Source organism: Abramis brama, assembly GCF_963993115.1.
Source record: "Abramis brama genome assembly, chromosome: 1".
NCBI lineage: Eukaryota > Metazoa > Chordata > Actinopteri > Cypriniformes > Leuciscidae > Abramis > Abramis brama.
Genome location: NC_139963.1, coordinates 27,981,517 through 28,006,256, shown reverse-complemented (window position 1 = coordinate 28,006,256; position 24,740 = coordinate 27,981,517). Strand labels below are relative to the sequence as shown.

Below are 24,740 nucleotides of genomic sequence, written 5' to 3'. Positions count from 1 at the left end.
CAAAGAACCGCGATCAAGGCATTTGTCGATCGGAAACATGAATGAAAAACATACGTCACTTACTCCGTTGCTCTGATTGGTTGTAGGTCTATCCAATTGAGTGCAGAGGCATTTTCTTTCCTGGTTCGGTTGGTTGAAACACGCCCCATAATCACAGCCCAATGGAGCAGTATCAGACTCACATTCTGACTAGAATCTGAGTATGACGACGTCAGGCTACTACAATTATGCACAAGCAATAAAATGTTTTGGCGGCAGCAGCAGCCTCAGATAATTGCATGCCCATCTTAATCATCATCATTATCATGCCAGATGTAGAACACTTTCTAATAAATGGTTCAACATTAATAGGCTTACATTTATAAAACACTTTTAGAAAATAACAGAAAACTACTTGATGTGATTCACGTGGGCGAGGCATATTGGTCATATGATTCTGCTGCACAACCAACCCGCCCGACGGTGGCGCTCGAACCACAAAATTTCTGGACTCATACACACGAAGAAATTCACCATGGAATCGCACATGCATCTTCCGCATTCTCTAGTAATATCAGTAGCAAGCATATTTGGGTGTTTTAAAGAGATTAGCTATATAAGAGGAAGGAATGGGCCACAAAACTAGAAAAGACGTCATACATTCCTTTCAAGTGAACTTCTTCGCTATGGGTCTTTTAAATACATTTCCATGGGATGTAAGTAGCACATTGACTTGCAACATCAGTGTATTAAACATTACTTACGATTGATTTTTTTAGGTCTTCTTTTGTGCCATGATTAACACAATATGTTTTTGTAGTCTTTAGACAAAGAACTTACAACTTCAAAAACGTCAGACATCATAATGGACATTCTTCAGAAGGTAAAGAAGATACTGTGAAAGTGAACGAATGAGTCAATTAATACAATTAAAGTAACTTTTTTTGCAGACATGTTTGCATCCCATTTGTCTCAAGAAGCCCCCCTCTTTAAAATACAGAAGACGCTTCCTAACAGAATTGATAAAAAGGGTTGGCTTTGTTTCTTTACATAACTTATAAAACATGTTTTACACTTTTTCTACTGATTTTGAGATACTGCTTGTTTAATTTGAAGAATTATTTTTGTAGCATGAGATGATAGCTGCTGATCCTCTGGATGAACTGTATGAAGCGCTTGGCAAGCTCATGTGTGCTCAGGAGGAGGATGTATGCTACAAAACCTACTTTCTGGTAAGTTAGATCATATTAGAACTGGATCTTATTCCTTATAACAGTTACGTGACCCTGGACCACAAAACCAGTCACATGGGTCAATTTTCTGAAATTGAGATTTATACATCATATGAAATCTGAATAAATAAGCTTTCCATTGATGTATGGTCTGTTAGGATAGGACAATATTTGCCCGAGATACAACTATCTGAAAATCTGGAATCTGAGGGTGCAGAAAAATCAAAACATTGAAAAAAATCACCTTTAAAGTTGTCCATTTATGTTCGCAATTGTGATGCATTCACTCACAAAAAATAAACGTTTTATATATTTACAGTAGGAAACTTACAAAATATCTTCATGGAACATGATCTTTACTTAATATCCTAATGATTTTTGGCATAAAAGAAAAATCGATAATTTTGACCCATACAATGTATTGTTGGCTATTGCCACAAATATACACGTGCTACTTGTGACTGGTTTTGTGATCCAGGGACACATATCAGAAAGTGTTCGATCTCAAAAGCCAACAGGAGATGCGGTTAGTCTAGCAGAGAACGTGGCCCTCATCGCTCAGGGCACCACAGGTCTGGTTACCTGGGAGGCCGCCCTGTACCTGGCTGAATGGGCTCTGGAAAATACACACATCTTCAAAAGCAAGCAAGTCTGACACTGGTTGATTACATTTGTTGTTTCTTTATATTATATCATTTTATGTTATACAGTGGATATATATCCAAAAATCTGAGACAACACTAAAAATCTGGGATTACCACCATTTAATGTTTATGTAATATTTTAGAGTTTTGAGGGGGAAAAAGAAATGTGTAATAAAATTAATTAGAAATAATATTGCTCTGTCATTAATCAAGTAAAAAAAAATACTAATAATCTTAAGTCACTTAAATTGATAATATAATTAGTAATTTAAAATTGTATTTAATTATATATACACTACTGTTCAAAGGTTTGGGGTCAGAAAGTTTTTTTGGTTTTTTTTTTTCAGAATGGGAATAAATTTTGCACCTTTGCAAAATTTCACCTTTGTCACCTTTGATCAATTTAATGTATCCAATGAATGCTGTTCTTTTGAACATTATATTCAAAGAATCTTTAAAGAAATATATCATGGTTTCTACACAAAAAAAAAAAAATTAGGCAGCAAAACTGTTCAACATTGATAGTAAGAAATCAAATCAGCATATTAGAATGATTTCTCAATTATCATGTGACACTGAAGACTGGAGTAATGATGCTGAAAATTTAGCTTTGGCGTCACAGGAATAAATTAAACTACTTTAAAATAGAAAATAGAATAAAATGCTATTTTAATTTGTAATAAGATTTCACAATAAAGCAAATCCTTGGCGAGCATAAGATTTCTTTCAAAAACATAAAAAAAAAAAACCTTACCGACCCCAAACTTTTGAACAGTAGCGTATGAGAAACAGGAACAGAGTGACAAGCTACTTATGAAGGTCTGAATAAAGTGAAGTGACTTTATTTTGTTAATTGTTTAAATTATTACATTTATGCTGCCATAAATTTACATTTGGGCTGTACATGCAGGACAGTGCTAGAGCTGGGCAGTGGAATTGGACTTACGGGCATTGCAGTATGTCGATCATCCAACCTAACCAAATATATCTTCAGCGACTGCCATCAAACTGTGCTTCAGAGGCTGAAGGACAATATCACAAACTGCTTAACTAACTCTGACAGCAACAGTGCATCAGTGAGCGTGGAGGAACTGCACTGGGAAAATGTGTCTGATGAACAGCTGCAAAGAATACAGGCCAACACCATCATTGCTGCAGGTGACACAAAACATGTGTTTTGTATATTACACATATAAAATGTGAATATTTTCATTCACAAGTGAAATGCTTTCAAGATTACACGCATTATACTTTCAAATGTGATTTATTCTAATTTAATGATTAGAAGGTCTCTGAATAACATGTATTGTCTGAGAAGTCTTCAGTAGCATTGCTCTGTTTGTTTGAACCAGATGTGGTGTACGATCCTGACATAATTGCTTGTTTGGTGAAGCTGTTGAGCAGGCTTCTAAACTGCAAAGTTCAAGAAAACCATCCTGATGTTTACATTGCATCTACTGTACGTAACCCACAGACATATGACTGTTTCAAGGAAGAATTGGGTAGGTTTCATACTATTAATACTTTTCTATTCCATTACACTATTGGTTTAAAACATTTTCATTATTCCTGATTGTTCATAATATATGAAACATTTCTTTTATTTACAGAAAGGGCTGGACTGAGACATGTCATCATGAAAGATTCTGTTGCTCAAGTATTTCCATACAACCGAGCCTCCACTATAGAAATGATCAAAATATATGTATGACAAAAATGATCTCTTTGTAATAAAGTGTTTATTTACATATTATTTACAAGGAAAGTGTGCTTTTTAATCTCATATTCAAGTCTTTCCCAGTAGCACTGCTGCAATCCTGATTGCTTGTCCCATTGTGGGGACAGTTAGCTTAAAATATGTACCCTGTGCAAATACCTGACAGTAACTTTCCATAGAATGGGAGTCAAAAGATTTGAGAGGATGCTACATGAGCCCATCACCTAGATGGTCAGTCGCAGTGCTCTTTAATAAGCGGAAGGACGTTTTGGTCCCAATTCTCATTCCAGCGCTGCTGCCCACTTTCCCTTAGATTCTTCCTGAAGATGCCCAGTTTCCCCTGATCACCAGGGAAGTCTGAAAACAGAAGCTACATAGATACCAGAATTAGCCGTGAGCATTTATCACAAGGGATTCAAGATATTGAAGAGAAAAGTCTTGATCTTAAATGTCTTGCCTTTAACTGTTGAGACAGCTCATTGGAGTCTTTGAAAATGAGCCCATTCTCCTCGTGTTTCACCAACTCATGCAAGCTAACAAGATACAGATAATGAGCAGATGTAATTGTTCCCTGCATATGTTAGCATAACGGATCTCACAATCTTACCACTGAAAGTGTATGGCACAGACTGGCAGACAACATCCAAACATGTCAACCACTTTCATCGGAAGGTCAAGACCACTGGAGGATTTGTGCAAGCAGACCCCAAGATCAGCAGAACCTGTGCCGAAAAACATCAGAGAACAGCAAGCTCATGCAAATGCATGTATTTTAAGTCAAAACAACCAGGGGTCAGCAAAATGTGAAAACCTGGCCTATGAAGTTTAAATGGTTGATGATGAGTTCCGCGTACCAAGTAAAACTGGATAATCCTCTGCTTCCAGCCATGGAGTGCAAATCTTGACATGTTGAAATTCTTTAGAGTCAATCAGCTTCTTGTAATACTCCTTCTGAGGACCTTTACCTGTATTGACAAATCAAAGTGTTTGAAACATAAAAACACAGGCTGAACATTTATACATATTAGACTCAGTGTTGTGTACCTGTAATCACGCAGACCAATGATGGAAGTTTGTCCTCTTCCTCAACAAACTTCTCATACTCTATTGGAGATGGAAATAAATCAGATGTTGGAGGTTACATAGTCTAATAGGTTTTAAAATATTGAAAAGAGTAATATATAATAAAAACACTAATGTAAAATATTATTTATATTAGAATTTAAAATAACAGTTTTCTATTTTAATATATTTTTAAAACGTAATTGTTAAGGCAAAGCTGAATCTTTCAGTGTAACGTGATCCTGTTTTGCTTTTTCTTATCATTAATGTTAAAAACAGTGCTGCTTAATTTTTTTTTGTTTTGTTGTGGAAACTATAATACACTTTTTTTAGGTTCTTTGATTAATAGAAAGTTCAAAAGAACACAATTTCTTTTATTTTAATGCATCCTTGCTGAATAAACATAATTTGTTTTAAACTTTTTACTAGCTTCAAACTTTTGAACAGTAGTGTATATGGAGAGATAAAAATAATAATAATAACCTTGAAGGGCTTGTAAAAGAATTGAGAAGTCTTCATCCTCTGTTAGAGAACATAAATAATGAAGAGTTAGGACATTTCAATTAAGCGAACAAAGGACAACATCCCTATAGCTCAGTGTAGACTGCACTGACCCGTCCAGCTGGTGCTGCTGATAAGCAGAGCAGGTCGTCCAGCAGAGCGCGTCACAGCACCTGTATGAGTGTTTCGCTCTGTGAAGGCTGTCAGTTCCATGTGCTCCTTAGTGACATCAGAACTAAGAAGTTATAAAGAGGAATATGTAAAGCACTAATAAAATGACAAAACCTAAATGGGAACAGAGCTGACTTTGTGCGATTTAATGGAATAAGAGCAAATGGCTCAATATGAAAATACTTACCTAGGCCTAAATGGTGAATAAACACTGCTCAATCTGACAAACAGCTCATGTTGAAGTTTCAGAGGTGTTTCTCTGAATATCGAGGGTGGCTTGTCATATAATGTGGTTGCCCTACAATTGCAAGATTAATAAACTGGCTTGTCTTGTAAAGAAATTCAAGTTTTATTATTATTACTATTAATATTATTTGATTTAATAAAAAATAATAATAATAAATAAAAATTTACTCAATATTCCAGTTCTTCCGAAGATCTTCCCTCATTGCGTTAGTAACACATAAGTTATGATCTGAGAAACATCCAAAGAGTTTCTCATACCTGCCAACAACACAAAGCACAGTTCAGACATTTTCCAAATACCACTTAAAATAGCGTATTTAAGAGATATTTTTCATGCGTTACTTACCATTTTGCCACCTTAACAATTAGATGATTCTCCCCATGAGTAAGAGCCATTATGGAGTATCCATAGTTGTGCCAGTCTATGATGAACTGGTTTCCCCTGAAACGACTGGCCACCCATGCCACTGCTATAGCTGGCAGTCCTGGAGGGTTCTATGGAATGCACAGATGTGACTTAAAATTTCACTTTAAGACATAATCAGATATCGAAATTACTTGATAAAATAGACAGACACCTGCATAAGGATATAGCCTTGGTCCTCAATCTTCATCAACACATAGAACAGCTGGAAAGACTGGAGTATCACCTTTGAAACATACCTGAAAATTTTGGGGCCAACTGAAAGGAAAATGAAGATTACATTCTTTATATCAGAACGACTGTCCATGGTCTGTTGTGCTTGCAAGTATTCTTTATATTATATGTTTGTATTACCTCTAAGCCCCATTAGTTCTGAAATAGGAAGTATGTCTATCCTGTCATCCTCAAGAATGTCTTGATGAGGTTTAGAACCTATGTGAGCAAAATGCCAGTGTTAGAGGTGCTAAAAACTAGCACTGTGACCTGTATAATGCATATCTACGTGATTTGTCGTTTATTAGCATGTCGTTTATTAGCATGCCTTACAGACATGGGGGCTACATTTATGGGCATTTGGTATCATGCATAAAAGCAAAATTATTGCTGATGCAATGAGAAGTGCATGCGTTAAAATGTATATACCAAGAAAGCCAATTAAGGTGACACTGTATCCATGTCTGCTGAGAGAGAGCGCATGATACTGCATGCGAGGACTGCGCCCTATATCTCCCAGCACCAACACACAAACGTTCAGATGTGCAAGTTCATCTCGTCCCCTTAATCCACTGGCTAGTACAAAAATAAGCACCACTACAGCGACCGGTAGAAGAGCCCACGATAAGCTTAGCCCCGATAAAAGCCCTAAAACAACCAATGAAACTGTCACCACAGCTACTGCCGCATTGGCATCCGCCATTGTGTTTTCTTGATTATGACGTGGCTTAAAGTAGGACATGAAATTTAAAGAGACACGAACCACAGCGAATACACCTATAATTGCATTAATATTCTTCAACAGCATGTCAGTCATGTCGTTCGTACATTTTGAAGGGATTTTGATATTAATAATCGCTAAAAGTATACAGTTCCTAACAACAAATGAATTAAACAAACATTTAATTTGAATAATTTTGAATGTCATAATTCACTGTATACATGCTTTTATCATTGCACACATTGTATAACGAAACTAGTACAAACTTTTCGGTGCTTTACGAGCGACATTATTTACATATGTAGCCTACAACATGAAAAAAGTAAATATTAGAAACACTAAAAAATTAGTAGCATATTAAATTCCATAATCCAATCATTAACAAAAACGTAAATTTCAAACAATTTAAGAACCTACCAAAAAGAACTGGTCACAGGTAAAACATATAATATAATAAACTACTCAAATATTATATTTGCGGCTTGCAAATATTATTATTAGCCTATTATTATTCCAGATGTTTTTGATGTTATCGTCAATGGAGAAAGATGCTTTTTACAGATGATGTATACAAACAGAGAACTTTAAAGAAAGAAAGAAAGAAAGAAAGAAAGAAAGAAAGAAAGAAAGAAAGAAAGAAAGAAAGAAAGAAAGAAAGAAAGAAAGAAAGAAAGAAAGAAAGAAATTAGTATTTTTAAGCAAAAGCAATTATTCAAACTTATGTGGCACCCCACGTGGGTTTCAGGGGACCTGAGTCACGTGATGGATTTGCTTTGTCAAACAGCTTCGCCTTTTAAATAAGGAAAAAAGCTATTGGATAGACTACTCGTCCATTAACGTTTTGCCCCGTTTGTTTTTCTAAATTCTGTATAGCTCTTAAAATGTGGTTTCCTTTCCTTGTACTTATCTTTTTATCGTCTACAATTGATTTATCAAACCAGGATGTGATTGATAACATACTTGTGAGTTTATCAAAGGGAATCACATACTTTGATATGCAGGGCAGAAACATCAACCTGGACGGTGTTGTTGGATACATAATACTTCAAGGTAAACCATTATGTTACAGTTTGAATCTATTCAAACAGCATAGGCTGTGTTTTAAAACACGTTTGTTTGAGTGCCATAATAATTTAACTTTTTTTATTGATTAGCCTATTATAAGTTTGCAATGTGCAGAACAAAAACATCTTTCGTGTAGCTTTTCAAGAGTCTTATTTTAATGGACCGATTTACTTGACACTGGACTCGGTTGTAAAATTAACTGAGCCCAGTTCGTTTCAGGATTGTCGATGTTTAATGGATGTCTATCAGTAATGTCTAAAAGTCTGTTGAGGTTCTCCTCGCGCAATCAATGTTGTCTTTTGGCGCCACTTGCGTATAGCCCAACCATATTTTTTCTTAATGACTTTTTAAACAAAACACTAAAGTTTTTTTTATGATTATATTTGTGATATGTAAAATCTATTCCGGTTTCTGTAATCTTTCTAATTACTGCACGTTGTCTGAATAGTTGTTTACAGATTTATAAAGTAAATGTTTAGGTCATTTTTAGAACCTCAACGTTTTATGTTTTTATGTCAACGTTTTATGTTTATGTTCAGTGCTTTATTAGAGGGCTCAAACCCCCCATAATCTGATGGTTTTCTGAAGTAAATAATCCATCGAGGTTCACCATAGCCGTATCGTATGTCTGTTTATATAATTCAGCGCAGCTGCGGGAGGCAACACGAACTTGGCCGCATTCGGATTTTCTGAGTCTCTCTCAGCGCGCAGCTGCTGTTTCAATGCTGAAGAGACTGAACAAGAGCCTTTCTACTGCCGTCAACGCTCTTCAGGAGACAGACCCCAATTACTACAAAGGTAACACTCTTTGAAAAGAAACCCTATTCAAAATCCAGTCTAATAATGACATAGAAAACCTGCACTGTTTCTCCTGAGCAGAGTTTGAGCCCATTTTGCACAGCTCCTTTTGGTCCCTGCCTGCAGAATGGGGCTCCACAGACCCCTCGCTGGTTTATACCTCAGTGAGGTCTATGGAGTGCTATGATGAGCACCTGAGTGACAAGTGCATGACTCTCCTTCTAGGAACATGGTAAGACGATTGTAGAATAGAGTAAAAATACAATCAAAAAGGTATAAATATCAGTCAATATGGTAGCCTAACTGTTATTTTATTGAAAGGAAAGACAATGGAACCCCATGTATTGTGACTAAGTCCTGTAGAGACACAATGACACAGTTTGGATGTCCACACTATTCCCTGTCCCACCAGCTACTGTACTTCATGATAGGAACAATGGTAACCACTCTATTAGTCTTTACTATAGTATAAGCAAATGATTGTTTACCTTTTGCATAGTTCACCCAAAAACAAATATTTACTCTCACCCTCAAGTTGTTCCAAACCTGTATGAGTTTCTTTCTTCTGTTGAACACAAAAGAAGATATTTTTAAGAATGTTGGTAAGCAAACATGTGATGGTCCCCATTTACTTCCATATAGGGAAATAATACTATGGAAGTCATTGGGGACCATCAAATGTTTGATTACCAACATTCTTTAAAATATCTTTTTTTGTGTGGGGTGAGTAAGTGATGATAAGATATTCATTTTTGGGTGAACGATCCCTTTAAGAACAGAGAAAGTATAGCACATTTCTGGTGTACTTTGAAGTAAATCTGTGTATCTTCAGTCTGACACTTGTGTCCTCAGAAAGGGTGCTCCAGAATGCTCAAGGGGGACCTGAGATTGTCTCGTGTCAACATAACTGTGGAACATTATAAGAGAATCTTCTGCACCAACATGATGAAAAGCAACCAGGACATTTTCAAGAATGGTCTTACTGGCCAAATGCAGGACATCTTCATAGAAAACAGTTAGTATATGCTATAGAGTGAATAAATTAATGGAGAAAAATTCTTATAACATCCACTTAATGCATTTTTTTTTTAAATTTATTTTACAGTTCTTTTATGTGGTTTAGAGGGATTCTCAGACTTCTATAAACTGGACTGGTTACAGTCTATTTTAACATGGCAAGACCAAGAAGTGGGTTGTTTTGGCAAAGAAGGTGAGTTAAATCATGTTAAATATACACTTAAAAATATCCTAATCCTAATGAACGGTTTAAATGAACTTTTATTGTTTTTCCCCCTCAGAGGACATCTCCCAGATCTTTGAGGAATTTCTGGATGCACCCCACAAACGGGTGAAAAGAAGGGAAAAAACACTGACAGGTGTTAGTTTTAAAAATGAAGAATTACTTTATTAACATGACACAGTTATACTGTCTGAAACTAACATATGTTTCTTTTCATAGATGGCTGCTCAAGTCATATGACAGGAGTTGCAGTGAGCACATTAGGAGGTTTTCTCAACTATTACCTTTCAGAACAGGACATAACGAAGAGACCCTTAATTTAAGGGCCATGCTTAATGAGATAATGGTCCCAGAACCCGATTTCCTTCTTTATCAGGCTTTAGATGTATTTGGTATTTATTCTTTCCTCTATGATCACTTCTCTGTGAATGTGTGGTAGATTTAATGCTGTCTAGGTGAAAACACATGATGCAAAGAAGGGCAAAATAGCCAGGAAAACTTTTACAGGAAAATACCTTTTAATAAAATCAAATCAAAACAAAATGTATACTTTATAATAAATAAAGAAAATCTACTATGATACATTTTTTATTCTGAGGAAAAATAACCAAACTGTACAATTCTAATGCCTCCCATGTTAAAGCATTGAGCATAAAAGGTTAAATAGAGGCATAATTTTAACATGAACAGAGCTTAGTTTAAATGAAAACAAAAATGCCCTTCTTTGGTTAATATTTTCTCTTTCATGTTTGGAGGGAGTGAACCCCTGTGGGCTCATTATTACAGAGAATGCATGCTTAAAAATGCATGTTTGACTTTAGTCCAGACACAGCATGATCTCTTCAAAGCTGCTTAGAAAGTAGCCATGTTGAAATGTCTTATTAGTCAAACCATCATCTATGCCAGTGAGAAAATTGTGGCCTGTGATGAATATTTTCCCAATATCTTGTTCTAATATAGATACTTGATGTGTAAAGATTACTCATTCCATCCTGTGACTTCATAGAAGAGAGCTTTTATCAGGCGAGATTCATATGTGACAGTGTTCTTGCCAATGTGCATGCGGTCCTCCTCCAGAGGCTGCTCTATGATGGCAGGCACATCTTTACCGTACACTAGAGGGGAGGGTTAAAAAAGTAATTAGTCCCATGGAGAATCTCAGGATTGAAAATTAATTAGCGTCTCAGCTTTCAAAAAACAGCATTTCATCCCCACTGATTTAAACAATCAAAACAACAGTGAACTCATAATCACTGGATTAGATTTTGATGCTTTCCGTATTACAGGAGGATTATAGCTTTGCTATATTATAGCTCAGCTACATTTGAATACAGAACCTGTTTTAGAGGTACTATCTGTGGGATCAGACCACTTCTTTAGAGGAAATACTTACATTCACAGTGCTCAAGGAACTGAATGCACTCTTGCACCACTGGATCCCTGAGCATGATCATGTGTTTGGCCATGTTTTCCAGTAGTGAGAGAAAACATCTCTTAGCATAGAACCACGTGTCTGTTCCAAGCTAAAAACACAGGATGTCATTGTCATCCCAAGCAAATAACTTTATATTATCACATGGCAATCACATCAGTAAAACCAGAAAACATCGGTTGAACTTGAGGCTAAAGACCTTGTCACCCTAAGAAATTCAACATGTTTAGAAAGCAAGCATCTAACCAAACATGATTTTTTTGGGGGGGATTTAAATGTACATAGTCAGTACAGACTCCTGGGTGACAGGAGACCAAAGGCAGAGATGGGATGCACAAGGAAGTGCAGTAGCAATCCAGTGTTGTACATCTGCTACAGTGTCATAAGAGCGAGAATGCTGAGGTCTTTGTGTAACACTGTTTATGCAGCTGGATACAGTCAAGACCTCTTCAATAGATATTTGTGAATACTCAAAAATAACATGTTGAGGACGGTAACTGAGCTAGACTGAGAGAAATACAGCAAGTAAGGAATATGAAAGTTTTATGTGCTGTCTGAACACACTAAAAATGGCTTTTATTAAAAACTTTCAATTAAATATTGATTACCTTTTTGTTGTATGGCTCAAGACTCTTTATGACACGAGAAATACCAAAGTCATAGTTCCCTTTAGCACAGTACAAAGTCCTGTAAGAAATGATGTATTATAAGTATTACAGATAATCATTCTAATATGCTGTTATAAATGTTGATAGCAGCTGCTTAATGTTTTTTGTGGAAACTGTGATCTTTGTTTTCAGGATTATTTGATGAATAAAAAGTTCAATTTGAAATTTGAAATCTGTCTTTTTTAACTGTCTCCTTCGATCAGTTTAATGCATCTCTCTGTCTAAAGTATTAATTTTCTTAAAAAAAAAAAAAAAAGATACTGACCACAAACTTTTAAACAGTAGCGTAATTTACACAGACTGTTCTCATAATGTCATTGGTTTATAATGAAATTTCAGAAAGAAAAAGTAAAGTGAATGTTATTATGGGTTGATTTAACAATTATGTAAAAATATTGTACGTACCCGATTACGAGGTTTACAATACACAGATGAAAGACTTTTTTGTCTGGCTCTTCATAAGAGATCTGCTCCTCTTCTTTCTCTATCTTCCTCATCAGTTCCTCTGCCTGTACACACACAGAGGTGGACCAGAAGGTTAAAATTAAATAAAATAAAATAAAACACAGAAAGATAAAAATATGATGAAACAAGGCTGCTCCAATTATTATCAATATTTATATTGAAATAAGATTCAAATTTTTACCTCTTCATTTTGGCTGGTCATGATGTATGACACGCACAGGTTAGCAAGAACAATCGCACTAACGTTAAGGATCTACGGGACAAAATGTGACAAGGATCAGTTTCAAGGATTCTAATAACAGACACTCTTTAAAAAAAAAAAAGAAGAAGAAACATCATGCTGCAAACTCCATGCAGTCACACAGCAAGACTCCAAGAGTCACAGATCGTTTTACCGAGGGTTTTGTTTTGCAGGGACACTCTTGAATGTTACACTGTTCCAGCTAGCAAGCAGAGGAGCAAAGAACATGTTTTTATTTTTTAAATGTTTAGATTTGTTATATAATTGTCTGCTGTGCCAAGTACTTCAACATAGAAATGTGACCCAACATCACAGGAAATCTTAAATCAATAAATAAATCCATGAGTCATCAAAGATGAACTACATGTCTTCAGATCCCTCTTGAGTTCAGTGTTACCATCTTATTTTAATTTGTTTAAAAACACATCTGGATCCCACTGTTTATGCTAAATACCACTGGTTGTTTTTTAATGACCAATCCAAATACAGATATTTGCAGATATACATAGAACTTTACACAATATTTACTGATTTATATTAAATATATGTATATAAAAAAAGGGAACAATCTGTTTTCAAACTAGATTCTTACTAAATTATACTTCTGATTTTCTAAATTACCGTACTACAGAGTGCAGACTTTCTGAGGACTGACTTTATTTCGCAAGTTACCATTCTTATTTTCATCTAAAACAAAAGCGCATTCAGCAACATCATACTTACATTATCATAATGCTTCTTAACGATGGGCTCATAGAAACCAATGGCTTCTTTATATTTGTTATCTTGCATGAAGAGCACATGAGCAACATTAAGTTTCCAAGTATCATGCTCATTGCAGAACTCCAGTGACTTGTGGAAGATTTTTTCCACCATGCTGTAGTTCTCGCGGTTCCAGTAGATTTTGGCCTGTGCCATTAGAACAGGAATGTACCTTAAAAAAAAAAGTTAAGAAAAACACTGAAACGTATTTACATACAGTGACCATTTTACATTCATTTACATAAATGAAGTAAGGAACAGAAATCTAAGAATGAAGCTTTAGTAATCTCTTCTTATGAAAGTTGCTTTGGATAAAAGCATCTAAACGCATAAATGTAATAAATGCAGTGTTTACCTCTCAAGAACCTCGTCATAGTCTTGGACATATTTTTTTAAGGATTCGTCATCCCGATTATGCCTTGCTTCCTGCACCTTAAAGGAAAGAGATTTTAGTTTCTAAATTCGAATTAGCCTTTTCAGTGTCAGACACGTTGATTTAATGGTGTATTCGGGGAGTAGTATTTGACACAAGCAGACATAAATGCTGTAACCTGTTTTGTAACCTTGCGTAGTTGCTCAGTCAGTTTTCCAGCAATTTCATCAAATTTTCGGAAAGCCTACATCACATACAAAGTTAAATTCATTAAAAAACAAAAAACAAATGCTCACTAGGTACTTGCCAACTCAGAAAACTCTGCAAAAGATCACTTACTTCCTCAGGTGCTGTCTGGCATGTGATCATGGCATCCAAGAACTCATAGAGGTACTATAAAGCAGAATACAAAAATGAGCCCAATAGTCTTGATGCGAGTTCAGACCGATATGTCAATATGAATGAGGCAGCTCTGTAATCATCACCTGGTGTGTTATTACTTGCAAATGCCATATGGCCACATGAATCAATGTAGATGTTATTAATGGAATGACTATCTGGGCTAATTAAAAGTAGAGACTTGTTTCTACATGATTGCATTTTCTAATTCTAAAATTGCTAACTGTGCACATACAACAGAGCTGATGGGAAATAAAATTGCTACGAAATAATTTCTTTTTTACCGGTGTGAGAAACGTGTAAGTGAGATGAGCATTTTCAGCCAAGACATCTGCGGCGAGGTCAAAGTACTATAGATGGAAAAAGCAAAGAAATCTCACTTCTTGAAAGAAAAATACAATACAGTTTCTTTAAAGCTGAGTTGCATAATTTCTATGCCACTAACCAGTTGGTTTCCTGAACACTCATCAGTGAAGTACGCTCACCTCATATTTACAGTAAAGCAATAATAAATTGCCAAAAGTGATAGGAGGGAAGGGGTTTTGCTGAAGGAGAAAAGCAAGTTTCTCAAAACCCTCTGTGGGCTTGGTGTCAATGTTCATTAGGGCCTGGTTGTGAAGAGTGACTGGATCCAGCTCCTAAATGTAAAAAAAAGAGATACAAATAATGGACATAATCATCATTTCTATGGTTGATAGACTTCCAAAATAAAAGCATTTCTTACACATAGAAAGAGACAAAAAGAGCAAAATAAGGATAACTGCTATTGACATAAATTAGCTTTAAATTGTCATATGTAAACCATCACAGTGATATTCTGGTACACTAGAGGGCAGCATATGTTCGCTTGTGCATTTCTCAAAAAAGATATGCATGAAGAGTTATTTTTCAATAAACTAACAGTGAAATTGCACTGTATTATTGTTAGTTCAATCCAAAATTCTATATATTTCTATATAGGATCTCTTTCAATGAAATAGCATAACCATGATGTGAATATTGTATAGCATTTGCGCTGGTGCATTCCTTGCGCTAGTCCTAGCTACAGATGTAGTGTTTAAAAATATCTGTCCTACAGGAAGAAACAGTGTATTTAATGAGTGCTTATGTAAGATGGATCACTGTTTGGACTCATTAACTTTTAGGTGCCAGCACAAACTAGCACAAAAACATGTCCCTGCAGCCCACCATCATTCCAGCCAGCAGGTGTGAGCTTACCAGCTCTCACAATACAAACCCCTGCAGAAAAGGATTAAACCTGCACCGGAATCACAATAACAGCAAATTCCCAGTGCATAACTACAGACAATCTTCTAAGTATTTGGAAAAATTCAACTTATATTGTGCTATTCAAGTAAAACTGACTTGGTTGTTTTCTTTCTTCTGAAATGGGCGGCACATGGTCTGTCAATATAGGATAAAAGTTCTGCAAGTGTGCATGTGAACTGGCATGCCTATGACATTGATTCACAAGAAGCTATCCTGCAAGAGTGAGCACGTTCAGATCAAACAGCATAACTAATGAAGAAAATATTCTCTTGACAGGCATCTCATCTTATCTGGCAGCCTTTGTTTTTGGCATTGCTACAGAAATGAGAAGCACTAAATCACCTGGAAATATACTGCAATAAAACAGTAATGTGCTATGAATACATTAACAGGTGCTTTTGGTGGTCAGATTACAATCGGACAGCACTTGAATGCATTTAAAGTCAAGTGTAAATCAGATTGTGTGTGGATCACTGATTTCAATTGACGAAGTATAAATGCCACACGGTATAAATGCAAATGCATTTTGATTAAAGCAATATCGAATGATCACGCTGATTAAATATCATATAATGAGGTGGCGCTACAAATAATAATGATCCATCACTTTGATGGACTAGGTTGTAAATTTTTTCATCATGCTCTATTTTTATCAGTCTTTAAAGAGCTTTTGCAGCTTCTTCTCTTTTTATTCTGCTTGCAAAGTATGAATAAGTCAACAGACACTGAGGTCTTGCAATCTGCTCACCCAATTTAATGAACAATATTCCATAAATTATTTCACTCGACTACACTTAAAATCTCAAATTTCTCTCCCCAAATCCTTGCTCACGTTTCCCTCATGATCTGTTTTTTTGCAGAAGCACTTTAAAATGTACCTTTTTCTTCTGATCTAATCCCTATTAGCATCCTTTACTTTTTAGCGGGACAGCACAATAGACCAGATACTTTATGAAAAAAATACTGTTTTACAGTAAACCATTTCGCTTTTAAAAATTCTGTAAATGGCAGAAAACATATGGTAAATGCAACCTCTGATGCAATATGTAAGTGCTGTTTTCCTAAAGAACGGATAAGTGCGAACAGACACATTTGAATGCAGTTCTGCTAAACAATATCCAGAAACTATCCGGATAGGAAATGCATGCGAATGCCAAGTGTCAAGGGGGCAAAGTGTTACCACAGAGGTGACATTTTTAGTACCTCTTCTGATCTGGGGGGCATGTCAGTCAGTGCTTCTTGTGCTGCAGCATCTGCAAAAAGATTTAGAGATAAGAGGCCAGTATCACTGAATTACATTCACTGAAGTTCAATAGTAGAGTAAGCAGTCAAAACAGAGCACTGTATCACCCCATGCTAAATTTTGCACAAAGGCACTGAGCAAAACACTGAATCCTGGGAGGCCATAGATTATTCTAATGGATTTGCTGTTTATTATACACTATGAATAAATAGAGTGCACATCAAAAAGTATATGATAGGAAGGCGCCAAAGTGAAACATCATGTCGGATGGTTTATCTATACTTACAGTTCTTCAGCTGGTATTCAATAGCTGCTTTCAGATTAAAGGCTTCAATCAAAGCGGTTTCATGCAGGACAAGGGTGTTGCCGACACTTCTTACATCAATGCCTTCTGTTGTCATTCCAATACTGAGTTCTATAGACATAAAAATCATTCACTGAAATGAACTGTATAACATCGCACATCTTAAAAGATTTTCTGTTACACATACCTGGATGCTCTCTGATTCCACGTTCAATAATTTCCGCAATATATTTGAGTGCTGAAGCGTACTGCTTTAAACTGTAGTAACAGAGTGCTATATTGTATGCCAGATCTGTAATAGAAAAAAACAATCAGACATAGTCCAGCACAGCTAGTTTTAGAAAACATCAGTGTGTCAAAAGTTCTCCATACCGCATTCATTTCCATAAAAATCAAAATTACTACCTTTACGCAGTGTGGTCAACCAGTCAATGTTATGTTTTGCTACTCTTGGCAAAAGAAATTACTGGGAGAGACCAGTTTGTGCGTTTGTGTGTTTTGTCTATTAAGCTCCTGCATGTAGACACCACAAACACACACAGTTATAATTCAACGGAACCAGTGCTAAAGAAACTCATGCTCACCTGGCTGGTAGCCCAATACGTTCATGGAGGACATAAACTTTTTGCAAGCCTCTTCATACTCGCCCTCCTTATAAAGCAAACATCCGAGATCCACATCGTAGTCTGGATCATCCTGAGGCAACTGCTCAACCAGAGTCTGGAGAAGCAATACCAAATATTCCAACAAAATAAACGTTCATGTGGTCAGATGGTGATTCATTTTCCACATGGAAGAAGGAGGGGGTTTGGAATGGAATGAGGGTTAAAAATGATGGAAGAAAGAAAGATGTTACCTTTGCTCCCGAAAAATCTTCCTCTCCATATTTAATGGCAGCTTGCAGTTTGATCATCTGTTTAGAAAAAGGATGAATAATGTTTTTAATTTTTTTAAATATTATTTTTAAAAGGGATACAATGTGACATGTTATGATCTTCACAGTAAACTAAAAAAAGAACTGTTATTTTAACTGCCACTACTGTTTAAAAATGTGGGGACGGTAAGATTTTTACAGTGTTTTTAAAAATAAGCCCATTATGCTCACCAAGGCTGCATTTATTAAAAAATTGGGGTTTCTCCTCTGATCTTTACAGATGCTGAGCTTCTTTGTGACTTTAATCACTCATGATGAATCTTCTAACATTTATCATAAAATGCAAAATTTACCATAAAAATCTAGGATACCTTGTAGGACTATCCCAGAACTGTGGAGAACTCCTCAAAATAAGGCACCAAAAATAAACAATTAAAAAATGAACAAAAACCTCTTTTTGTGACAACTGCAGTTTCGAGATAGATGGTCACATCTGCAAATTTGATGCAAAAGGAAACTCAATAACCTGTGCTGCAAAACAGGTTTAAGGTTCTTTGCAGATGGGACAAAACTTAATAAGTGTGTTACCTTAGTATGACTAGCTGTGCTGTCTAAGAGAAATGTAGCCTTCATGGCCTCTGGGAATGCACACGCTCCATATAGAGACTGGGCGTAGTAAAGTTTGTAGTCTTCCACCTCTGGGTGAAGCTGTGTCAGCTGTTCATAACACTCTGCTGCATTAGTGAAGTCCTGCATGTGATAGTAGCAGTAGCCTAGGAGAGACAGAGCAGCCCTGGACTGGACATAAACAGAGATTGTCAAATATCAATATACTATGAATATATAAAGGAATATATATATATATATATATATATATATATATATATATATATATGTTAAGGTTTCTTTAACAAAAGAGAGCACAACTGGAAGCAAATGACGTTTGATTCAATGTAAAGAATGAGTCCAGTTTGACTCATGTAACTTACTTTAGTGTGTTTCTGATGTTCTTTGCTCAGAATATGAATTGCGTCTCCATATCGCCCTTCTTTGATCTTATAAAGAAAGAAATAAGGATTAGTAAAAAGCCAATAATTTCGATAAAACGACACACGCTTCGCTAAAAGCCAGCAAATAGCTTAAGAGAACAGTAGTAACGTTAACTAAGCTAAGTTAGCCTGTTAGCTTGTGCAGCTAAGTTAATCACTGACCATTTTGTACACGGTGGCCGTGTATTCGCCGTCTTTAATCGTTGTTAGCGGCATTATCGAACACAATCGCTACATGTAGCTTTATCCCATAAACAAAAACGTCAAGATTAATAAAGTTAAAGATGCAGCCTTCTGTGTTTTCAGAGACACGACGCAACCGTGCTGTCGCTTAGCAACCGAAAACGGATGTGACATATTCATATCATTATTCTGCAGAGGCTGAAAGACATTTTATATACGTGCTAACATACAACATTGGAATATGCTGTAGATTTCTTCATTTCATATAGCCTATAGGCTATAAACAATTATACACAAACAAAACTTATACACAAACAAAACATGCCAGCTTCTGTGGCATTTTTCATGTGTTAACAATTTATTTTTTGCTAAAAACTCTTAAACTATATTTCCATACAGACTTTTAAAATGAAAGAGGCTCCCTTTATAAATCTCTACTAAAAAATAATAATAACGTGTCAGGCTACAAAACAGCAGCAAAAAAACATAAATAAGAGCAAAAAAGGTGCAATACAATTTTTCTTTTTGTATTATTTCACATATATGGCAATGACAGAACACACTCTTAAAGTACATGCTAACTTTCTAAGCGCAGAAGTCACAAATAAGCAAACAAATCCTTACAGAAATCTTTGAACCTCAAGGGAGAGTTTTGACATTCAAACCATAGTGGCTTGCTCGTACAAGCCAAGTGTTTGGGAAAAGATGTGTGTGATGAGGGAATGTTTTAAAACAGGAGGGAGTGTTTTTCAGTCTTGGGACTGACTGGTGCAGCTACCCAGACACAGAACTGCAGGGGCACTTGAAAAGAGCACACATCTTCCCAAACTCTCTGACTGGTAAGTAAACATGGGTATTTAGACCTGCACAATTCTATAATTCCAAGAATCTAGACTTTTTGGCTCTTCGTATCAGTTTAAAAAATGTTAAATGCATTTTATATATTCATATATTGTTTTTTTTAATATATATATATATATATATATATATATATATATATATATATATATATATATATATATATATATTGTTTATTTCTTTTTTAATTCTGTTTTTACATGTACATTGTTTTATAAAATGTAGCTTTCTTACAGACCATGAAGAAAATTTCATGCATAGCTATCAAGCAAGTCTGCACAGATTGTGCCCTGAAACCAAATACAGTGTTTATGCACCAATATTATTTTTAGGATTAAGATTAATAGTGAGTTTAGCACAGGACTTGATTTATCTCTCAGTAAACATACATCATCTTCTTAGTAGATTAGAGGAAAAGACCTGGGCAGTCATTTCAACATTTTCTTGGGGAATAAATTTGCTTTCACATAATCTTTTTTTTGTTTGTAGGCTACTTGTGCAGGGAAAATCAAGAACTAGGATGAGTTTCATAGTGAAACTATTGTTCCTGACCATGACTGTGGTCGTAGTCTGTGGTCAGAAGAGACGCATTGCAAAAGAGGAGTGGAATTACCGAGACGGCTGTGAGCGGATGTCTTTTTGTTTAATAAAACACATACTGGTTCATTTATGCATTTATATGTTTTGCTTCTATGCTATGAAGTGTGGTTTCCCAATTTTTTGGTTCATATGAACCTAAAAAATACCGCTAGGTAATATTACTGCTGTTTCGTCTGATAAAAAATGTAAACTATATTGCTGTTCGGTTCCTCAGCTGAGAAAGTAAACATGCGAGGAGTAGCAAATCTGACTCAAGTGCTTGACGACTGGAGGTTTGACATCCTGAACCAAGTTAAAGGACTCCTGCAGAACGACCATCAGTCATTGCTGCCTGACTACTCCAGGTAGACTTTCATGAGGTTCAATGTGTTACATCAAACTCTCAGATTCAGGCATTCTTTCTTTCCACAGACAGAAAACAGCAGGAACACAACATTGTTATTTTGGTATCTGCAGTTATGTTAAAATGTGGACTGTGTTCTTTTTTAGAGCTGAACATTTCATTATACTGGGAACTAGCTAAATATTTTATGTGCTTAATGGGGAACTTCCTGGCTCCTTATGGTTTGGAAACTAGTCAGCTTCATATTCCTCAAAGTACTTTTCCAACCAGCGACTGTGCTATAGTGTTATTGCTTCTCATATTTCTTTCTCTCTTTAACTCTACATAGGATCCAACCTCTCTCTGAGGCGCTAGACGACTTGTACAAGGAGTTCAATGCCCTGAAAACTCATCTTGGTGAGCTGACCGAGAAGTTTGGACCATTGGAAACCTTTATCGATGAACTGAAGACAGAGAGGGCCAGCGTGAGCGCAGCACCTGCTAACCCGGCGCGCAGACGGGTCATTAAGAAGATGCCTGTAGTCTCCTAAAAAGCTCTGCGCTTGAGTAGAGCTGGATCTCTCTTAACAGCAAACGACTATCATATAGATTCGTTTCGCAGTCTTTCTTTGAGCTTCTCACTCTTTTGGCATCTTGTTGCTGTATGTTGCTGGGAAACAGGTAATAAACACTATGCTGAACTGAATGTCCCTCTATGTGGTTTATCTGAAAGCAGCAATTTAAAATGTGACAGCCTGCTCATAATTAACGTTGCAAAAAACACAGCTGTTACCACGGGACTTATTTTTAGAATACTTCTAATCAAAAAGAAACAAATATATGCATTTGTTATTCAGCACAAGAGTAGTACATTTCACTGACTTTAATCTGTAGTTGGAATTAGTCTGTATGAGTATATTCAAATATGCATGACTGTCAGTGAAGTGATATGTGCATTTGCAGCTCTCAAAATGATCAATGACTCATGCAGGTATAAACTGATTATGTACAAGCTAAGAACATTCAGGAACAAAATAAATGTTGTTTTTCCCATTATGTATTAATGCTTATAATCTGATGAGCATGGTAATTAGATGCTTAATATCTCTTGACTCATATTTGCCATCATGTAAGCTATAATAAATTCAGTCTGTTGCATTCACTCCAAAGTTTCGGTGTGTTAGCTAACTTTTGACATTATCGATCGATCTATCTATCTATCTATCTATCTATCTATCTATCTATCTATCTATCTATCTATCTATCTATCTATCTATCTATCTATCTATCTATCTATCCATCCATCCATCCATCCATCCATCCATCCATCCATCCATCCATCCATCCATCCATCCATCCATCCATCCAAGCATGAATTAAGAAGACCAGGCAGCATTACACTGTAAAAAAAATCTGTAGAAATTACAGTATTACTGGCAGCTGCTTGCCAGTAACTTACTGTAGATTTAAATTGATGTTATTTACTGGCAACAGTTTGTTCAAAGTTAAATGAACACTAAACATTAACAAGTCTTTATCTTTAGAGAATAAAACTAAAATAACAGCCTCATGCAAAGCATTCTGGGAACCAAAATCTGAAGGAAAAAAAACAGAAAAAGGTTGATGAAGATTTCTGGTTCCCAGAATGCTTTGCATTAGGTTGTTATTTTATAGTTTTATTCTGTAAAGACAAAGACTTGTTAATGTTTAATGTTCATTTAACTTTGAACAAACTGTTGCCAGTAAATAACATCAATTTAAATCTACAGTAAGTTACTGGCAAACAGCTGCAAAACTACAGCAAATATTTTACAGTGTCGACAAAAGGTAAATGTTCCTATTTGACACTGTTTATAACATCTTTTATAACCAGTGACTTAATTACTATAATTCAAAATGTACCCCCTCATTACAACACGTATACAAACAAGAGTCAGCGCTATCATTTATTGACTCTGTCACAGTTTTAATCAGAGCTCCTCAACAGCAGAAGTGCATATACAGAGGCCTATACAAGTACACATTTGAACATCAACATCAAAACTCAAATCAAATAGAGTAGTTTTGTATTTTCAAAGACATTCTTTCATTCGTTAGGTGTGTCTAAAGTGTCCAAATACATTTTATGGCCCTATATACTATACACAGGGCCTCATTTATGAAACGATTTATGTAAATTGTTCATAAAACCATGCTTATGTAAATTGTTACATTTAATTCTGCTTGAGTTTCACAGACCAAAGAGTGTGATGCTTAAATGTGACCACCAGGAGGAAATACAGTGTTGTGTCTCTCTGTGGGTATTAAAAAGTGGTTAGGACACTGTGGCCATGAAGTCATGTACAGCTCAAATAATCCAAGTAATTCCAGAGTTACCATACCACATCTTTTATGTCCGTTATATATGTCCAAAAGGAACAACACCAATGGACAACGTCAGCAAAATATTTTAAAATAGCTGTACACTTGATGACAAAGACATATCATAAATCATAAATCTCAGAAGGAAGTCTCTTACATCTTTGAAAATTTATGAAGCATCTCACTCAAAGAAGGGCAGAAAAATGGTTACACAGCCCTACATTTGTATAATCATCTCTTATTCCCATAAGTATCTTGAGCTGTAAATTCATTTTCATGACTGTAATCCATCACTGGTGAAATGGAATCTGAAAGTTATTGAAAGTCTTGTGTGACTGTATCAAGTACCTTCGTTGGTTGCTTCTCAACATTAAAGCATTATCTTACTACCCATGTAGCACACAGCACATAGCTACCCATACTGTAGCACACAGCACATAGCTACCCATACTGTAGCACACAGCACATAGCTACCCATACTGTAGCACACAGACTAACAAAAATCTGGACATAGTTTATCATTTTTTAAAAAAAAATCCAGTCATTTATTCACTCTCACGTCATTCCAACTCTGTATGATGTCTTTCTGTAGAAAATAAATTAAGATGTTAGGAAGAATGTTCACGCTCTTTTCCATACAATAATAGTAGATGGGGACTAGGGCTTTCAAGCATCAACAATGACAAAAAGTGCCACAAAATCACAATAAAAGCAGTCCATTTGTTTTGCATGTAGTAAAGCAAGTCATATGGGTTTGGAACAACATGACGTCAAGTAAATAATGGTATTTTGAGGGCACTATCTCTTTAAGAATGGCCTTGTAATAAGTCTGACTAATCAGTTTATCAGAAAGCATTTCATATTAGAGATGTTTTAGTGAATTTTCCTCAGAGATGCAAAGAACAATGAAACACAAGATATGTAAGACAAATTGCCCTGGAAATGACCATACTTTAAGGAGCAGTGGTCTTCAATGCACCTTAAAAATCTGAGGTTTTTGTCTTACTCTTATAATTGCTTTTGGTAGATCAAATGCTTTATTATTATTACATTGTATTTGCAAACAGTCAAATGCACATGCAAATTTAGATATGATAAGCCTCATAAAATACGAATCTGTGATCACTTTTGATTTAAAATTAACTTAAAAAAACAACCTTTCAAACCAGGGTCAAAGCAAGGCATTTTGATCATTTTGAACATTTATAAATGATATGGCTTGTACACTTTGGAAAGCCTTTAACCTTGAGTCATGGACCACTTACTTCATGCAAGTCTCATAGTTCTGGGAAAATGTCCATAAGGGGCATCTTTTATTGATTTC

At 35.7% G+C, this 24,740-nt stretch overlaps 5 protein-coding genes across 12 annotated transcripts; 3 read left to right on the top strand and 2 right to left on the bottom strand.

The window, feature by feature from the left end:
* Positions 1 to 490: 490 nt before the first annotated feature.
* eef2kmt (eukaryotic elongation factor 2 lysine methyltransferase) lies at positions 491 to 3,608 on the top strand. Of its 4 annotated transcripts, none has more exons than XM_084125405.1 (8): positions 491 to 695; positions 800 to 862; positions 930 to 1,010; positions 1,110 to 1,211; positions 1,723 to 1,856; positions 2,766 to 3,013; positions 3,208 to 3,357; positions 3,466 to 3,608. In XM_084125405.1, the coding sequence occupies exons 1-8, from the start codon at positions 609 to 611 to the stop codon at positions 3,564 to 3,566; spliced, it is 966 nt and encodes a 321-aa protein (XP_083981531.1). In that variant the 5' UTR covers positions 491 to 608; the 3' UTR covers positions 3,567 to 3,608. The 4 variants fall into 4 exon arrangements, with proteins under 4 accessions (XP_083981531.1, XP_083981530.1, XP_083981533.1 ...); XM_084125404.1 differs by having other exon boundaries at positions 1,690 to 1,856; XM_084125407.1 differs by lacking the exon at positions 930 to 1,010.
* A 90-nt stretch (positions 3,609 to 3,698) lies between these two features.
* On the bottom strand, positions 3,699 to 6,906 carry alg1 (ALG1 chitobiosyldiphosphodolichol beta-mannosyltransferase). Its single transcript, XM_084125395.1, has 13 exons — positions 6,619 to 6,906; positions 6,331 to 6,408; positions 6,131 to 6,234; positions 5,899 to 6,047; positions 5,721 to 5,810; positions 5,494 to 5,604; positions 5,249 to 5,370; positions 5,118 to 5,156; positions 4,617 to 4,676; positions 4,427 to 4,537; positions 4,180 to 4,294; positions 4,030 to 4,105; positions 3,699 to 3,942 (listed from the first exon to the last, which is right to left on the bottom strand). Exons 1-13 carry the CDS (start codon positions 6,890 to 6,892, stop codon positions 3,805 to 3,807), a joined length of 1,467 nt encoding a protein of 488 aa, XP_083981521.1. The 5' UTR covers positions 6,893 to 6,906; the 3' UTR covers positions 3,699 to 3,804.
* Positions 6,907 to 7,698: 792 nt separating this feature from the next.
* cUnh16orf89 (chromosome Un C16orf89 homolog) lies at positions 7,699 to 10,547 on the top strand. Its single transcript, XM_084126310.1, has 8 exons — positions 7,699 to 7,960; positions 8,621 to 8,773; positions 8,855 to 9,005; positions 9,095 to 9,212; positions 9,626 to 9,788; positions 9,879 to 9,983; positions 10,072 to 10,149; positions 10,233 to 10,547. The coding sequence occupies exons 1-8, from the start codon at positions 7,792 to 7,794 to the stop codon at positions 10,334 to 10,336; spliced, it is 1,041 nt and encodes a 346-aa protein (XP_083982436.1). The 5' UTR covers positions 7,699 to 7,791; the 3' UTR covers positions 10,337 to 10,547.
* ift70 (intraflagellar transport 70) lies at positions 10,510 to 19,447 on the bottom strand. Of its 5 annotated transcripts, none has more exons than XM_084126269.1 (20): positions 19,255 to 19,447; positions 19,033 to 19,098; positions 18,632 to 18,841; positions 18,026 to 18,082; positions 17,754 to 17,889; positions 17,357 to 17,461; positions 17,152 to 17,280; positions 16,826 to 16,875; positions 14,839 to 14,991; positions 14,638 to 14,703; positions 14,294 to 14,347; positions 14,133 to 14,198; positions 13,937 to 14,013; positions 13,543 to 13,753; positions 12,974 to 13,021; positions 12,760 to 12,831; positions 12,519 to 12,622; positions 12,054 to 12,132; positions 11,407 to 11,536; positions 10,510 to 11,128 (listed from the first exon to the last, which is right to left on the bottom strand). In XM_084126269.1, exons 1-20 carry the CDS (start codon positions 19,306 to 19,308, stop codon positions 10,992 to 10,994), a joined length of 2,004 nt encoding a protein of 667 aa, XP_083982395.1. In that variant the 5' UTR covers positions 19,309 to 19,447; the 3' UTR covers positions 10,510 to 10,991. The 5 variants fall into 5 exon arrangements, with proteins under 5 accessions (XP_083982395.1, XP_083982396.1, XP_083982397.1 ...); XM_084126270.1 differs by having other exon boundaries at positions 13,937 to 14,007; XM_084126271.1 differs by having other exon boundaries at positions 14,145 to 14,198.
* A 572-nt stretch (positions 19,448 to 20,019) lies between these two features.
* LOC311096225 (uncharacterized protein) lies at positions 20,020 to 22,221 on the top strand. Its single transcript, XM_084135268.1, has 4 exons — positions 20,020 to 20,114; positions 20,623 to 20,756; positions 20,948 to 21,077; positions 21,405 to 22,221. Exons 2-4 carry the CDS (start codon positions 20,654 to 20,656, stop codon positions 21,604 to 21,606), a joined length of 435 nt encoding a protein of 144 aa, XP_083991394.1. The 5' UTR covers positions 20,020 to 20,114; positions 20,623 to 20,653; the 3' UTR covers positions 21,607 to 22,221.
* Positions 22,222 to 24,740: the final 2,519 nt, after the last annotated feature.